General features: G+C 35.8%; 1 protein-coding gene across 1 annotated transcript; it reads right to left on the bottom strand.

The window, feature by feature from the left end:
• Positions 1 to 2,299: 2,299 nt before the first annotated feature.
• On the bottom strand, positions 2,300 to 3,160 carry LOC126792830 (uncharacterized). The gene has a single exon (XM_050519310.1). The coding sequence runs from the start codon at positions 3,094 to 3,096 to the stop codon at positions 2,701 to 2,703; it is 396 nt and encodes a 131-aa protein (XP_050375267.1). The 5' UTR covers positions 3,097 to 3,160; the 3' UTR covers positions 2,300 to 2,700.
• Positions 3,161 to 18,852: the final 15,692 nt, after the last annotated feature.

Below are 18,852 nucleotides of genomic sequence, written 5' to 3' on the forward strand. Positions count from 1 at the left end.
GTGTGTTGTGCTTATTGTCAAAAGAATGTAAGATGGTTGAACAAAGTGTGGTTTGTTGTCATCATGCCATATTTTGGTTATGGCTGCACACTTAAATGCTCTATCTAGTTCTTTTTGCATAACTGGTTCGTGTTCATGTATTCTTCTTGTCATGCTCACTCTTAGGGGGAGTTCTTGGAATGTATCTGATTTACATGACTTGATGTTACTCTCTTTTGCTACCCCTTTGTCATTCCTAGACAAAAAGGGGGAGAGTGTTTGTGCTTAAGCAAAGAGTTATTACTTGCATATCTGATCACATGTGACATTGATCTAACTATGATTGTCTATCATCGTAAAACTTGGTATTATTTTGCGGATTTGTTTCCGGCTATGTGATTCGGATTGAAAACAAGGAGATGACATATGTTGGCATTATCATGAAAACTATGGCTTTGTATAGGGATGTCAAAGAGGGAGATTGAAAGTACATATCTATATTGGCATTCCTATACAAAGTGCGATGTGCATACGGTTTTTTAGTTTGTTGTTTTTCTATCTTTAATTTTAATTTTGTGGAATTAGAATTATTTTATACAATTAAGGTGATGTGCTTAAAAGAAGTTCTAATTTGATATGGACTTATATGTGCCAAAAGTAAAGAAACCTATTTTGAATAGGTTTTTATGTTCTTGATTATCTGATTAAATTCCTTTATTAATGTTGATTTTATTAGTATTTATATTGAAATTAGATTCTTTATTCTACTATGTTGGTGCGTAAGGAAAGAATTCATATTGTGATTATGACATTGTTTCCTTAATTTTCAGATCTTGATATTAATATTTATGTTAACCTTATGACAGGTTATTTCATTAAGAAATGAAAAATCAAACCGATAAAGGAACTTGTGAAAGATTGAAATTGATTAAAGATTGAAGATTCAAGCTGTGGTGATTGATATCATGAGTTGTATTTTAAGGTAAATTGCATTCATACATATATACCTAATATTGTTGAAAAGAGTTTTTAAATGATGTTTTGTTTTGGAAAATATCTAATATGCTTAAAATTATTTTGTTTTTTAAAATGGAAAAATGATTTCCTAAAATTATAGCAGATTTGTTGATTGATATATTTTCCTCTTTGTATGAGATGCTATAAGTAAAGGGGGGGGGGGATTTCTTCTCTTATAAATAGGCATTTGAGAAATTGTGAAGGTTAGAGATTTGGAGCATATAGAATAGGTTGTGATACTTCTGAGTTTATTTTGATCTCCTATCTCTCATATATGATGTAGTGTTTATTATAATAGAGCTTCTCACATGTTAGCTTGTAATGCTAATAAAGAGGTCCCGTTAGTACCTCTACTTGTGAAAGCTCTAATTTTAATTACATAATTTATATTTGGTTGTGTGCTTAACCAGAAGTATTGATTCTTATTTGCACTGTTGCACTTGAGAATCAAATGATCTTTGTGGTCAATCAAAATATGTAGTTTTGTTTGAAAGCATTCATTCATCTCATGTTCATATGTGTGACTCATTGAGATCAGTGATTATCGAAGTTGAAGAGAGACTTGATCGTGTTCAGTATCAAGATTGAAGAGAAGACGTGTTTAGTCCTTCATTGATTAGATCTAATATGATTCTATAGTTAGATTCAATATTGAGTAAGTTAGCGTGTAGTGCTAGTAAAGAAGTCTCGTTAGTACGTCTACCATTGTATTCTATATCTCTATTGATCATTAGTAGATTTGATATCGTGTAGACTATGCTAAAAGTCTTGTAGTAATTTTTCATTAGGGAAGGTTTCCACTGTAATTAACAAATCATGTGTCTTTATGTGGTTGAATGAATTGTTTTAACATCCCGTGTGTCCTAACCACTTTGTTCCATCTAATAATTTCAGTTTATCACTATCTAAGGATTCATTTTATCTCTTAATCAAACACTTACAATTACGAAACACTTCTTTTTTACTGTACCTTAGCACGTCCTAAATGACATTGGTTGAAAAGTCAGAGATCTCTGCCTAACCAAAGTTGTCAACAATCAGGTTCTTGTGTGTTTTAATTAATTAGATATGGTGTATATACTATATACCTTTTCTAAATATATACATATATATATATATATATAAAGTAGGGCATACCCACCCATTTATTATCTACATGCTAGCGTACCTCTTCTGGCCATTGAAAAGAATCGTAGACATGCAAGTGAACCTAAATTCCTTGCAGTAAACAAAACATGTATACACGAATAATGCTACGAGGTAAGTTGATAATCATAAAGATTGTAGCGACGGAAATCTTAATAACAATGCAAATTTATTAACTAGAAAAAAATGGCCAGACATATTCATTTATTCAATTCCAGCTCTTCCCAAAACCATTGGCTATTAGGCTTGAAATCTCATTTAAATGAAAGTCCACAGTATGCAATGACAATACATAAGAACCGTGAGTTTACATAGATTACAAAGAATGTGTAGAGTAATACTTATTCTATAAACTGTACGCAACTCGATCTGTTGGGCAATCAAATTAATAAAGCCACAAAATGTAAGAATGAAAAAATGAAGTAGAACTGTAGAACCATCTTAAAATAGGTTCCGAATTCGCAAGTGTGAAGATTTCTTCATTGCTCCAATGCTCCTCTTGACAAAATGAAAATTCACAGAACGTCAACGAACTCCCTCATCACAAAGCTAAGGTGATCAAGGAGATGCCAACTGAAAACTGTTTCCTCTACAGTAACTCAGCTCCAGAGAGATCTGTCTTTCAATCTGAAGTTGGCGCCGGAAATTCGCTATGAACATCTCTGCTCTCTGATCAATATCATCTTGATCCGACGGGTAGCTTATAGTCCTCTGAAGATGACGTGATCCCCTAGAAGACCCGGAATCCTCCTCTGTGTTCTCATCGGAGTCGCAAGCTGCGGTCAGTCCAGCCGGCCGATCATTGAAGCTCTTTATGCGTAGAACATTAGAAGAAGAACGGCTGAACATGGAGGCGATTCGCCAGCGGCTCATACTGAGATCGAGAAGAAAGCTCACCTTCTTCACTGCCCTCCTTAGGCGGCTCAGCAAAGACCACCTGTTGTTGTTGCTCATGGGGATTGAAGGGGTTTGAATAATGAATATCAATGATCGAAGTGATGAAAGGAATGTGTTTGCAATGTTGATAACAACTTATATAATTATATTGTTTGAATCCGAAGGAACGTATTTCATATATGAAGATGCCAGGCAATTGGTAAACGATGCGTATTGGAATGGAAGACCGTGTCTGATATTTGATAGGAACTGGTTTGAACAGTGTTAGAGAACTGGTCAAGATTAATCGAATCGCTTATTGGTTAAGATATTTGATGTCGATGCCCGTACACTTGAATTGCTTCAATCTTTTTATATATGGGATGTTTCTATGGCATGGATGAATAGATAATTTTCAAATCTTGAGAGAAGTATCGAAGAAGAGCGATAACTCTAACGTTGGTTACTTTACCCAGCTAATTAACAAGAAAAACTGAAAAAGACAACCCAGCTAACGTTGGAAATGGTCCCAATTTAATTATGATCTCACTTTAAGCTCGTTATTTGGCTCACTTTTCGGTCACAGTTTCGCATCTTTATGTAATAGAACATAGTGTATAGATCACTCGAGCAAAGTTTCATACATTTTGAAGGTTGTTTGGCTTTCCACAATCGTGATTTACACAAATGGTGCAGGTTTTGTTTAGTCATTTAGTGATATTTCAACATCTTAACGATTATCAAATTGGATAAAACTTTACAGGAGTGATCTATACATTATAATCTAAAATCTGTATGGTAGAGATGTGAAAATTTGACCGAAAAATGAACCAAATAACGAACTTCACTATGTAATTTCACTCTGTATATACATAGCTCTTCCACTAAAGGATCATTTTTAGGGTCTTTTAAAGGGATATCTCATTTGACCAACTTCTCGATCACATTTTAACATTTTCACCGTTTAATTTTTAGATTCTAATGTGTAGATCGATTCTGTAAAATTTCAGCCAAAATGAAGGTGTTTACGACTGAGATTTAAACTTATAAGCATGAACGATTTAGGTTTTACAGATTTAGTGCGTTCATTTCTTTCACCAAATTTGATATCTTAACGATCACCATTTGACTCAAATATTAAAGAAATGATCTAAATCTTCCCGAAGGAGTTGGTAATTATATGTACGTACGCAGCTACACATATATCATCATTATCATGTGATACTAATTTTACTAAGAAGCTAAGACTTGCTATGCAAGAAAAGAATTGAGTAAGATGTTATATATGATGGGTTTTTGACTGAAAATGTAGGACCAAGTACTATGCATTGGATAATGGATTAGTTGGATAACGTTGTACTCTGTTATAAAAGGTTGACCAGTTAATAAGTAGGACTACGTAATGTCAGCCCAGGGGTTTCACATTTCTTGCTCGTCGACTGAATCTCAATGACAGCACAAGCGCAGCTTTCTTGTGCTAGTTTGGGAGCTCTGTATATAGGACTCAAATTTGGTCACCCCCCACCCTAAGGGGTGATATTACCTCCCAATAGAAAACAGTCACGTATAACCAGGTTGATTATAGACTTAACTATAATTAGGTTAATTAATCATCAAAAATAAAATAAAAATTTACTCTCTCTCAAAACTGAAACTCTGCAACTATGGTCGATTATCCTCTCCATCTCCCAAAACTTTAGTTTCACACTCACCTTCTGCTACTCAACTCCCCAAAGTGGTATATAAAAAAAAAACTCACAAAAATAGAACTCTAATACCAAACTCTTTAGAAACCTTTGCAAAATAATTTAGTTTCGCATTCGCATTCACATTCACGGTGATTCACCTTATCACCTCTTTTATCTTAGCTCCTACTTCTCCGATCTTGATCCAGACATCCGGGCACCTGATCACTCTGACGCCGCTAATGCAACAGGCAGTGACCACCCACTATGAATAACCCAATTCATGGTTGTTGGTGGTGATAATCTCACTGATAAAGGTATCAAGTTTGTTAATCTGTTTGTCTTTGAAGCTTGAACCCAATTCATGCAATTCTAATTCCCACTCTAGAGAATCTGTCCATTCGAAAATCAACACTCTAATTCTTGATGAATTAGTTATGGACTTACGGTGTGAGGGAGATGATACTTGAGGAACAATTAATGGTGATACTGCCATAAAAGACCAAAAGAAGTGAATGAGAAGATCAATGGAGTTAAAAATCAAAACTTTATTCTTACTAACCATTTTTATTTTTGAGAAGATAACTACAGATAACTATAGTATAAACATAAGGTACAGGTGGCTTGTTTTTTATTGGGAGGTGATATCACCCCTTTGGGGTGGGGGTGAGCAAAATCGAATCCATGTATATATTGAGTCACGAAGAATATCTATTCCCGCGTAGATAACCAGTGTTTGACCATTTCAGATTTTTACATCACATAAATACTGTTTGAGGACAAATACGAGTAATAGGGAGAATGTATGAACTCATTTCTTGAGCTTTTCCATGCACATGAGTATATTCCATGTGTATATTTCTTGAACCCTCACGTCTAAATCTACTGATAACACGAGTATATTCCAAAAAGGCATCAGCATTGTGATCTTCAACTCTTGCATGCTTAATTTGTGGTTTGTGCTTTGATATATGGTCCTTTTTTTTTTATTTGGTATATAAGGAAGTGGTACGATCTCATTATCTTCCGGACATGGATGATAAGTCGATAACAATATTGTAGATCAACGTTTTCATATCATGCGTTTGCCGAATTTTTTTTTTTACACCTCGCACTATTTATATTAGTTTGGATTTTTGAAGATCAGCTAGCTGTATTTCTAACATGGTCAGCCGCGAAGGATGGTGTTGTTTTGGTCACTGGTAAGTGGTAGCAAGAGATTTCTGGAATGGGTGGTTGCATTTCAGCTACGTTTAGTTCGGGATCGAGTTCAGGTTTTGCTACGAACTCCCGCACGAATGGCCAGAATGGGTGGTTCCATGCCCGTGTGTGGTATTTTTTTTTTGATCTGGGCGGCTGCCCTCATACCGTATTACAAGGAGGCGGAGACATGAAACCTAAACCTCATACTGGAAGAACACCCTGAAATAATATCAAGTGTCTCCACATAACCTATGCATTCTAACAAGCACCAATTAGCAAGGAGTACAACGACAACTCTGTTTGCTTTACAATTTCGGTGACATACCAGAAAGATAATGTTCATGCAAAGCCATAAAATAATATGTCTATTAGCTTTCCCACTATGCTACCACTAGAGACTAATACCAGTGACACCAAGTTTCATCCTACCACTAGGAGGCTGCGACCATTTGACACAAGGAACTCGCAATCTCATTAGGGTAAACATCGCATGATAAGTGCACCACCCAGGACAAAGCCCACTTCTCCCTGTCAAACTATAACAGGGCATTATTTTAACAAAAATTAAAACGCAAAAAACCAAGCTGAAAACAAACAATATCAACTTAGCCCAAGACGGGCCCAAAAATAGAGCCCAAGCCCAGGTTTCAACCCGGGATGAAAGGGAGGCACGCCGCCAGCCAAGTCTGGCATAACCCGTCACCGGCCTTTGTCGCCGATTCCACCAACTCCGTCAAACCTGCAGCGCCGATCCCCTAGCCCCTAACACACAATCCCCCTTAGCAACACTGCTACCAATTATCGTCTTTTTCCAATCCGATCTAAGTACCATGATCCAGATTGAAGTCGCCCGATCAGAGGTATGTTGCGCCGCCATGAAACCATCACCACCTAACAGCCCCTAAACTCTGAACTCGATGCCCATCGCCTACCCAATCAACTCCGAGCAGACCATGGCAAAGCCGCCATCGCATCGTCACCCTTCCTCAGCCCGCAAACCGCCACAGGAAACTCTCCAATACGAACAAAAGAGTTGATCGAGTCCTTCCGGCGTAGCACAGACCCACCTGGGGTCGACCAGCCCTGCCCGACGACGGTAATGGGCACGTCGCCGGACAGGAACAAAAACCCTAAAATTCTCTCCCTAATAGGGAGAATGTGTGAACTCATTTCTTGAGCTTTTCCATGCACAAGAGGAACCCTCACGTCTAAATCTACTGATAACACATGAGTATATTCCAAAAAGGCATCAGTATTGTGATCTTCAACTCTTGCATGCTTAATTTGTGGTTTGTGCTTTGATATATAGTCGCTTAAAAAAAACAATTGGTATATAAGGAAGTGTTAGATCTCATTATCTTCCAGACATGGATGATAAGTCGATAACAATATTCAACGTTTTCATATCATGCGTTTGCCGAATTGTTTTTTTTTTACACCTCGCACTATTTATATTAGTTTGGATTTTTGAAGATCAGCTAGCTGTGTTTCTAACATGGTCAGCCGCGAAGGATGGTGTTGTTTTGGCCACTGGTAAGTGGTAGCAAGAGATTTCTGGAATGTGTGGTTGCATTTCAGCTACGTTTAGTTCGGGATCGAGTTCTGGTTTTGCTACGAACTCCCGCACGAATGGCCAGAATGGATGGTTCCATGCCCGTGTGTGGTATTCTTAATTTAGCTATACGTGGAGATTGTATTGTTACCTTTTACCTTTTGCAAAAAACGTACCCCGGTTTTTGTAGAAGAAATCTACTCATAGGCAAAGTATGATATGCATTAATTTTATTTACGTTTCTTCTAAAAAAATGATATGCATTAATTTTATCCTAAAATTGTGAAAAGAGTTATTAAAGTATTAAATATTATCCTCAATGTTGTAACTCACTGGTAAAGTTGTAAATTTTATCTACCACTTTGTTAGAGTAGTACTATTAGTCCTTAAAGTGATAATCAAATATTTTAATTTGTACGTAGTTACAACTTTGATAACTCGACTATCACTTTCAGCACGTATTAATATTATAATTTTCAACACTAATATATTAACTACAGTAAAATCTCGTTAAATTAATACCCGATTAATTAGTAACTTCGCTAAAATAATAATTTTTGCCGATCTTGTTGGGCTAACGTGTTAAATTAATAATTTGCTAAATTTATAAAATAAAAGAAATTTGAGAATTCACATAGACCCCATCAAATATATAAATTAATAGTGCTATAGTTTATATAATAAATTTTAAATTTATGAGGATTTTATTAATAGAATCATCATACAAAAATATAATAATTTGAACAATGTAATATATCAGAAAAAACAATATATTAATAAGATATACATGATAAATTAAACAATATAGTTCATAAACAAAGTAAAAACTTTTTTTTTCCAAAAAATGAAGCAGAATATTTATTATACCTTGATAAATTAAAAAGTTATTAATTAATCAATAAATTAATAAATTATTAATTTATCGATATATTAATATCTTACGAAATTAATAAATTTTGTCGGTCTCGATACTATTAATTTATAGAGATTTTACTGTACTTTAACGACTCATTTGGTAATTAGGGTTTACAATGTTAAGGACTTGATTATGATATCAATTCGAGGACAATAGTACTATTTTGATTATTCATTTTACAATTTTAAGTTAAGGTTGAGGCATTTTATGTATATCAGACCCTAGAATTACCCCAAACTATCAATTTTTCAAAAGCTATTCACTTAGAAGAAGAAGTGAGGAGCAAGATAAGCGTGCACTTTAAAGAGGGTACATTCGAAATGCCAAAAGCCAGCCAAGAGGAAGAGGAGAAAAAGGTCGAGGGGACTCAGGTGAGGAGCAACATAATAAGCAAACAGAATTAGAAGAAAGAAAAAACGCTATAATCAAAGGGGAAGGGGAAAGGGAAAGGGAAAGAGGGAAGAGATGCACAGAGGGGGGATCGAAGGAGCCATGCATAACTACAGGAAATACAAGTCTGGATATATCTTGTCTTTTATACTGATTCCAGTTTTTTCCTCTTATAAAATAAAGAACATTATCATAAACATTATATGTATCAAGGACTGAAAAATCGAAGTTATCGCTGATATTTCAGCATTAATTTCGTTTTTCTCGCCTAACGAAATATCATTCACATACTAATTTAATTTCATCCGATATTTTCGAAATTTCCCGATATATCGCGATATTTTTGAAATTATTGGAAAATATCGCGATATAAGCACGTTCAGCGCGCGCCATAACCACGTGTCGCCACCATAACCTCGTTCTGCCACGTGTCGACACCCCTTAATTATCACGTGGTTAGGCACCCAATGACCCAATCATCTCAACGGATGCATGTTATTGTCCTTCTATGCAATTATTATTATATATACCATCTTACAAATCTGATCAAATTTTAATTTGGTAAATTGTTTAATCCCAACTAATTTTACAAGTTTCTTTTTTCCTTCCTTATTATTCAACTACAAGTCAGTTGTTAACTAATTTTTAATTTCTTTCATTTTTTAACTTTACTATACTATAAATACATTAAAAAGATGTAATGCATTGTACCACTACTATTTCATTTGTTCTTCTTAAGATTTTTCTTCCACTTACCTACTTTCATATAAATTGAAATATGAGAGAAGCTCAACAATGCATTATTCACTATATTCTTTTCAAGTCAATTAGATGTTTATACTTTAAAATATTTTTACGAATTCTCGATGGCTCTTTCATCTTAAATTACTACAACTCTTTATAGACTAAAAATTATACAAGATTTTCTTATGAAATATAGTAGACAATTGATTAAAAAAAACAGCTCTTGAAATTGCATCCAAGATTTTTATTTAAATTTCCATTAATTTTCTCAATAATTTTTTATCCGTCGAAATTTCTATTTTTTGAACCATTGTTTGAAATGTCACATGAGCTAATTTAGACAGACAAAATAATTTGCATCTTATGGTCCCATTTGAAAGCTACAAATTTCATAAATCCAACAATGCAACATTTTTCAACATAAGAGGCAGAACCATAGAAGTGAGGAAACATTTACACAAATGATTGAGTACTAAGTTCTACAACAATAGCAATGACACATAAGAGTATAATCACTAGACATATACCCAATTCAACCAATATCAATCCACCATTTCACAAAAAAAAAAGAAACAAGCACCAATATAGAATTTAAAGAATTTGGGTGATACTGATATGACTTTGCATTCTCTTCCTCATACATTATAGAACAAAATGCACAACTCTCTCTAAAGTCCAACAAAGCAAAATTTCTTCACAAAACATATGTAGATTATACTTACACAACTGAACGAGCATCACTGAAATGACTCAAAGGCATTCAACTATGCAACTATTTCACATACCAGAGCTGAAGATTGTATGGCAAATTCGAATTAAAATTCTTGTCAAAGGTTTCTGAAAAAGAGTTAGTAGTGGCCAATTCCTAGCGCTTGTTATTGTGAAAAAAGTAAGAAGATAACAACAGCTACATGCGCTTTCAGCTCATGAAACAACTTTTGTTCCACACTCATCTAAATCTACTAACTAATAATATCAAAGCCACAATTTCAACATCATATTCATGTTCTCATCATAACTTACAGAGGGTCTTTATCTATGAAATAGATCAAAACACAACAAAGTCAATTACCCAAATCCATAGTTAAAACAAAAAGACACTACCTTTTAACATCTACAAGAAAAACTATGATAACAAGACACATAAGCACCTTACCACAAAGAATACAACTACATATTACAAACAAAACTTAAAAAACACATTCATCAACAAATACAAAACTGTGACTCCCACAATGAGTCAAACTGTCCGCAAATAACTCCTTGTAGAGAAACCACAAGTACATAACATGTAGATTTAATCATAATCTATACATAATACATTAATATATCAATCATAACATGGATATGAAGTTCATGAATGGGATAGAGGATAGCTCGAGATTCAGGAATCTTGCTCGGTGCTCGGCAGTGGGGGATCCTCTAGTCCTCCTCTGATTTATGATTGGGACCAGCTGACCAAGTGTAACAATTCAGCAAGTTGCAAGAGTGAGTGACACAGAGGGAAATGAGGGATATACTCATGGGCACGGCGATGGCGTCGATGTCTTTGGCTCTTGGCGATCTTGAATCTTGATGGTGGCTTTAGAGTCTTCACGAATCTTTTGAATGCGGCAGGCCAGCAGCCTTTTTTGCTGATGACCTTGTTGGTCTGTCTGGACAGGAAGAAAGATTGATTGATAGAGAAGTAGAATTAAAGGGTTTGGTGAATTGGTGGCTTGGTGCTCTGCTCTCTGTATGTTTCTCTTCTTTTTTTCTTTTTCTTTTTTTATATATAGAAGTTGATTTTTTTTTCTGGGCTGAATCTTCACCTAGGCTCCAGCCTAATCAAGCTTGGGTTGGATTCGCCATTGGTTGGTACCCCTCAAAACCATAAAAGTTGTTTCCACTGACTCGGATGAAAGAAGAAAAAACCAGGGCGTCCTGTGGGAGTAAAGAGCAAGAACCCTGCCTAGATAGTTTAAGAAGATTTTGAAGGTATCGTGAGAGCAAGTGTTGGCATATTTGTATGATGGCAAGCCTTCAACATCGAGTTCCAAGGAAAAAGAGAAGCTTAAGCAGTTATGCTTATGTTTCTTCTTTGTTTCAATTCTATTTTTTCTTTCTAGTTTTTAGATGTTGCTTTGGTTTTTGGTTTGGGGGTTCTATGTGCACCGCCTAAATTCGATATCTAATTTTTGCATTTAGATAAAGAGAATTCTTATCATTTCAATTTTATATTTATCCTCAACTGTCTTTTTCATATGAGTTGAAAAAGTCAAAGGGAAACAAAAACATTATTGAAATTGCAGAAACTAACTTAGAGGAAAGCTTAAGGCAAGAGACAAACAATTGAGGCAAATTTAGCTCTCATACGAGCTAGGACACGAGTCGAGGCTATAAATGTGATGTCTTTTTCATAGTAGTTACAAAGTTAGTTCAGAATGAGACCTCTTGTCTTATGAAAGAATATCGATGACTAAATATTGTTCATCAGTCATTTTGATCGAAATTCACTTAGGCCAATATATATGCATCTGCATACCTATTCTATAATATATAAGATAGATGCATCAACTGTACAATCTATTATGGGAGAAACCTCACTTATATTATATATAAAATCTATCTCCCTATTTTTCTCTGATCCTTCTATAATGGATTTGAGGACCCTTATGTGCTATGCAACTTTAACCAAGCATCTCTCTATTTATAGTAGATAAGAGATGGTGGCAGATATGGTCTTCAACTAAAATTCTATAACTCAAGTATCACTCTTAATCTTTAAGAATCGAGCTTGACATCTTAATCTTGACCTTGATTATTGTCACGCCCCGATTTTCAAAGGGATTGTTTTTTATCCGAAGTGTGAGTTAACGAGGAAATAAACTAAAGAAAACATAAAATAACAATTGATACCTTCATAAAGAAGTTGACTTCTCATTTTAGTACAAGATTACATATAGTATACTAAGTAGTCACTTCCTGAACAATGCTATTACATAATTAAATGTCTAACCAACTCTAACTGCTCTCACTCACTAAACATCGTAATTCTAGATCTAAACCTAGAAGACTATTAAAGGGTGAACTCAACCTGCACCTTAAGAGGAGTTATTCTATCACATTCCTAGACCAGCTCCACCTTAACACAATATTGTCCTCTTTGGGCATAGCCCTCACGATTTTGTTTCTAAGAGCTCACGAGAAACTTCTCAGTATGTCACCCATCTTAGAATTGCTCTAGATCGAGCAAGCTTAACTTCGGAGTTCCTATCATCTCCGAAGCCATTAAGCACCCAAAAGGCCTCGTGTTAGATGGATGTGGGCATGTATGTAAGACACATCACACCCTCTCCGTTGGCCGATGAAGGATATTACATATTCATCTCAAAGAAAGATATTTAAACAATTAGCATATAATATGTATGAATGCATGTTCTACTCCAATTAATCTACATAGAATAATACACTGAGCCTACATGTCTCATACCATGTATTTTACCAAGAAGGTGACCCAGGGTAGTCAACCATATGAACTAACTTCCACCAAATATCAAACTCCTAGCCCTCTTTTACTAGTCATCTTGTCCATTCTCTTTTCTCCAGTCCTAAATTACCCTTTCACATCCTATACTAATTGCACAATCATGGGCATACATGGGTGCACGGTACCTGCTGTGGTTGTGGACTCAACTACCGAAAAGATCAATTTCATATTTCATTCACTACTCTTATACGTCAAACGTATTTGTATAATGATGCATCAATGGATAATGAGCAATTCAAAAGTGCACATCAACAAATATTCCACTAAACAAGCAACAAGCATATCAAACAACACATCTACACATATCATACAAATGAATAGAGCCCCGATCCCCCTATCTAAATTCTAAGCTATCGCCAATGTACGTGTCCCTGCATAAAAAATAAATCCAAATGCAATTCATATTTCCTATGCAAGTTTGAGTAAATAAGATAATGCAATCAGAGGGAACAATCATAAACCAACTCAATTTCATAATGTAAAGTAAGACTCAAGTATGATATTAACCAAAACAGTTTCACCAAACACCAAAACACATTTCAGTACACTATAGCAGTCACCTTCACGTTAAAAATTATACAAAACCATTAGGATTTTGACTTCATGTTCTTCTAGTAACTTGTAGAAGACACACTAAAGAAACTCTCAAACTTAGAATCACCTTAAAACAATGTTTCTTGAAATAGTTATGAATTTTTAAAGTTCAGGTTCAGTTTTAGATTTTTCTGTCAAAATTCTGTTGTGTATGCCTATACAATGCATTTTAAAGAAATACTGAAACTCTATATGGTACACAATTTTTTATTATTGAAATAGAACACTTCAAACATTTAAAGTGACAAACCTAATCTTGCAACTTAAGGACTTAATTAGATTATAACAAGATAAGTATATATGAAAATAAAAACACCAAACTTAGAATCATACAAAAACTTTAGACAAACCTTGTGACTTAACAAAAAGTCCCAAATCAGAAAATTGATTTACTGATTCCGTGACTAGTAAACTTTTGGATATAAATTGATATAGTTTGGCGAGGCTTTTGTAGTTGGTGTCTTAATAGATTTCATAATAGACATCCTATCATATATGAGACTTGAAATCACACAAAAAAGAGATATATATAATTACTTATGAATTTTCAAAGATCACCACTAGTTCCGTAATTTTTTGAAAACTTTCTGTCTAGAAATTTTTTTGGGTAAAAATGAAATAGTTAGGCTGAGTAAAACAAGATAGTGTCTTTGAGACACCACACCCCCAAATTTTCCAAAAGTAATTCAAACACATGGTGAATTCAAATAGAATCATGCATCAACCGGAGTAGCAGCGGCGGCGGGGCTAGGTTTTCAGATGGGGTCCAAGCTGTTAAGCTTGACCTTTCCCTTTTCGTCTGAGGGAAGAGAAGAAAAGAAAGAGGAAAAAGTGCGGCCGAGAGAGAAGGTAGGAGAGTTTAAAGATTGGGGGTGCCAATGTGAAATTACAATATTACCTTTACATAAACTTTAATCTAATTGTGACACTTAACTTTGGTTGCTATTAACTCTTACATACAATAACCATTTTAAAAATGCCGCGTGTCTACAAACTCATATCGTCGAGCTCAACAACTTACGTGAAAGTTTTCACAAATAACATACGAATTAACAGTCAAGTTTTTTTAGTCTCCACACTTAGAACGACTATCGATACGAGTAAATGATAAGGGTAAAACTATGAGAAACTGAGCAAGGTTCGGGTTGTGACAGTCTTCATAACAATTGTACAGGACAAGTTAAGGATCAATTGAGAATTGAAATTGCAGTAAAATAATTTTTCTACTTATGATTTTTCAATGTCAGAGATCAGCATGAAAAATAACAGATTTTGGTTAAACTAAAATTATTTTGACAAGAGTTTAGTTTCTACTATCTAAGTTTAAAGTGAAAGAACACAATTGAGTATAAACCTTTTCAAATAATGGACAGAACAAGTTGTAACCAAATTAAGCAATGTTGGACAAAACCATGCATAATATCAAATAAGAACTACAATACAATTGAACTAATCACCAAAACATGTTCTTTCTTCTATAAGCATATGTCTCAAATCATAACAAAACAAACATGATTCCAAATAGCAACTTTACTAATCAAAGAAGTAACAAGACTAAATTCTAAAGGGAATTAGATTAAGAAACTAAGAGCATATCCAAATACAATAACCACAAAGTTACAAAACAAACAATTGATCACAATAATAAATGATTCAAACCTGAGTTCTTCTACCTATGCTCCTACAACAATAAGTTACTTTCTCTCTCTGATGATTGCTCGATTATTCGACATCAATATTTAACCATGTACACATCATTAGTAGTATAAAGCAAGAGGGTATCGTTCACAAACCGAGGATCCAGCCAGGGCTTAGGATCACAACACTTAACACGAATTCATAAAGATATACAAGAGTTTTGATATATGGGATCGGTATCAAGGATAAAAACAGAAAATAAAACCTCAACTACTATATACATGTGATCAACCAACCAACACATAAACAATCACCAAACAGCTCACATAAAGAAATCGAAACAAGTTCTATGACTTCCTTTAGAATCATGCCGAGACCTCCTAATATCTGAAAATATAAGTGCTCATGGGAAATCGGGCAACCCATTTGTTTACCCAAATACATTTATAATACGGGTACTCATGAGACCCAGGTACTCATTTGTTACCCCTCATGCAGTACGCCGCCAGACATTGGGCAACCATCTGTTACCCAATATCCAAAAATATGGGTACTCATAAGCCGGTAACCCATATGTTACCTCTCATGCCAGTACACCGGCAGACAGACTAGAGCTCTAACTGAATCGTAACAGTCGCCCGGCTAAGGCTAGGTCCCGACATGCCAACACGTCCGAAGATAGAAAACGTTTTAACATAACTCAAGTTAAAACCACGTACAAAACAATCCTCACATGTTATTGTACAAAAACCAAGTGACTCATGCTCAAATAAAATAATTATCAATGCTATAAATGAACTTATTTGAAAACGGGAATATGACAGTATATAATATAACAACCCATATATATGTATCGATTTTACCAATTATACACATACACAACCCACTATATCATATACATATCATAGTTCAATATTTTACATAAGCGTAATTATGAATCTCCACTAACGGTAGATTTGTCACTTTGAGATTTTACTCACCTTATTTTCCTGTGCGTAATTTCCACAATTCCGAAAGCAAATCCTTTACTTGTTTCGTCGGTCACCTAGATTGAATAAGAAGTGATTAGAAACGTTACGTAAAACCTCAAATGCCGAAACAGTACTAATGTTTTATTGTTCAACAATTTTTGGTTTTTACGGATTTACTGTTCACGTAAATACTATTCATGTAATACTGTTCAAATACATGTTGTTTTACGTATTACTTTTCATATACGTACTGTTTACGTATTACTTTTCATATACGAACTATTCCATCGTAAATACTGCTTCAATAAATACTAATTACTGATTTACCTTTCAGAAAACTACTTTATAATTACTATACGTAAATTACTTTTACTGTACAGAAATTACTTTGAAAAATACTGTTCACGCATCGCTCACAGTGGCAGCGCGTGGGGCCCATGCACCACTTCAAAATCTCACCCATTTTCTCTCCTCATCCCCTCCACGGCCTCCTGCCGCCCCTGCATTACTCCTCTGGACTAGGTGCATAAACAGATCCAAGATGAAATTGCCAAATTTGCCGTCAACAAGAGAGAAGATTCATTATATATCAACATACAATATAACTTCCAAGTACTGAATTGGAGGTCAAGTCCCAAAGTATACCTAAGTTTAGGTGGGCTATTAAGGTTATAGTTGCGGCCACTAATTCCTAACATCCAAGGCTACCTACTCACAAAATATGAGCCCATTTGGAGACCTGGAACATGGTGAACTGCTCGACAAAATGGTTACTGACCTCGGGCGAGTATTCGTGGCTGGTTAGGTGATTTTACGACCGGTTCCGGCAGCGAGACCAGTGGTATTGGATTTCTAACACCCATGTTTACTTGCTCTGAAATTTTTGTAGCATTTGGGGTTCGAAAAGTCAGTAAACTATTCAAGGAAGTGTAAAACAGAGGTTCGGTATTGATCGTTCTTGCGCTCACGCGCCGCTCCACCACCTCCGACCACAACAACCAAATCAACACGCATTCAATATGGGAAATCAAGAGCAAGAGGTGGAGATCACAACCATACCTTCGCCTTCTCCAGGACCGGCCGGAAACCGTCGCAATCGCCGCCGTAAAGTCTCAGATCGAGCGGGGGGAGGTTGACGGAGTTGCAGCTCTATTCGAGCTTCACCGCCGGTGGTATCACGTCGAGGGGTGAGAGAGGGAGCTCGCCAATGTGCCTCCGAGCTCCTGCGACGCCAGCAATGTCGAGATCGACGGAACCGAGGCTATGCTCCGTCGAAGCTGCTCGATCTCCACCTGGGGTGCGTCACCGTCACCACCGGTCGACGCGTCGTGGCCGTGCGGTGCCAATGACACCAGCGGTGTCGAGCACGGAGCCCGGTGGAGGAGATCGCCGGCGGAAAGAGAGAGAAGGAGAGAGGGTCGGGGGGAGAGAGACAGAGAGAGAAAGAGAGAGAGAGGGAGGACTGTGGGGTGAGGGTTTCCGAAATTAGAAACCCTAGCTCCAATTAATTCCCTTTTATACCATTTTCTAAAATCGGAAACTTACTTCCATCGCTAATAACTTTCACGTGCGACGTCCGATTAGAACGCGTGACGTGTCCACGAATTCGTATCGACAAACTCTACAACTTTCACGAAGGAAGTTTTTGGAGACGAGCAACGGGGTAAAGGTCGACTCCTGTATCGCGAAAACATAACGTTTTTCCGATTTAGATTTCCGAATGTGGTTCCGTTTTCGATTTGACATTGTCATGAAGCGAAAAAAAATACGCGATTTAATAAATTTATCAAGTTCATAAATTTCAACGAATCCTTACAAATTGACCCCGAAAAAAATCGGATTATTACAGACGTAGACTTCTGAACCTATCTTAAAATACAACACCTACTGTCCTATTTATAGTGTTCATAATTGGGGCTAGAACTTGAGGTTCAAGCAAGAATCAAAGGTATCAAATTGAATCTTACAATTGAAATATTGCCCACCTCTATATTTCTAGGGTTCCAGCTCTTACTTCTCAGCTTAGAGGAGTCATCAATGGAAAACGTGTTCTCCACCCTCTTGACACCTCATGCTTGTTTATGGCGGTTATTAGGTTTGTCAAAGATTGTTGCTGGGTTCCAAGAGAGTTGTGGGCTCTAAAAGAAAAGATGTATGGATTTCTACAATAAGATGTTTTTTTTTTCTCTTTCTAAAATCTGATTTGGCTTGGGTTTTCTTTTTCGGTATTGGATTATGGTCTTGGCTAAAAAATTCCTATCAAACCCAAAACGAACACAATTAGAAATTTGTAAACAAGTTTATACATATTAAAATCTCCGGGCTGTTAAAGTTACCCTTGGATTGATTGGTAAAAGTTCATTTCATCTTCCTCTCGATACCGTAGCAATGTAAAATGTCAGAACCTATGGAACCCAGTAGACACTGATGAAAAAGATAATAATAAAGTTGTCAGAGCTCATTGTCCAAAAATCCAGAAGATCGAAAACCCGATAAAAATGAAAAATCAAGAGTAATGGGTTTAGGTATCCAGAGTATTGGGATTGAGGTGAAGGGTATCATTGTAAACAAGAGGAGGTGTGTTTAGTTTGTTTGCTTTAATTAAAAGTAAT

This window comes from Argentina anserina, chromosome 4 (assembly GCF_933775445.1).
Source record: "Argentina anserina chromosome 4, drPotAnse1.1, whole genome shotgun sequence".
Lineage (NCBI taxonomy): Eukaryota > Viridiplantae > Streptophyta > Magnoliopsida > Rosales > Rosaceae > Argentina > Argentina anserina.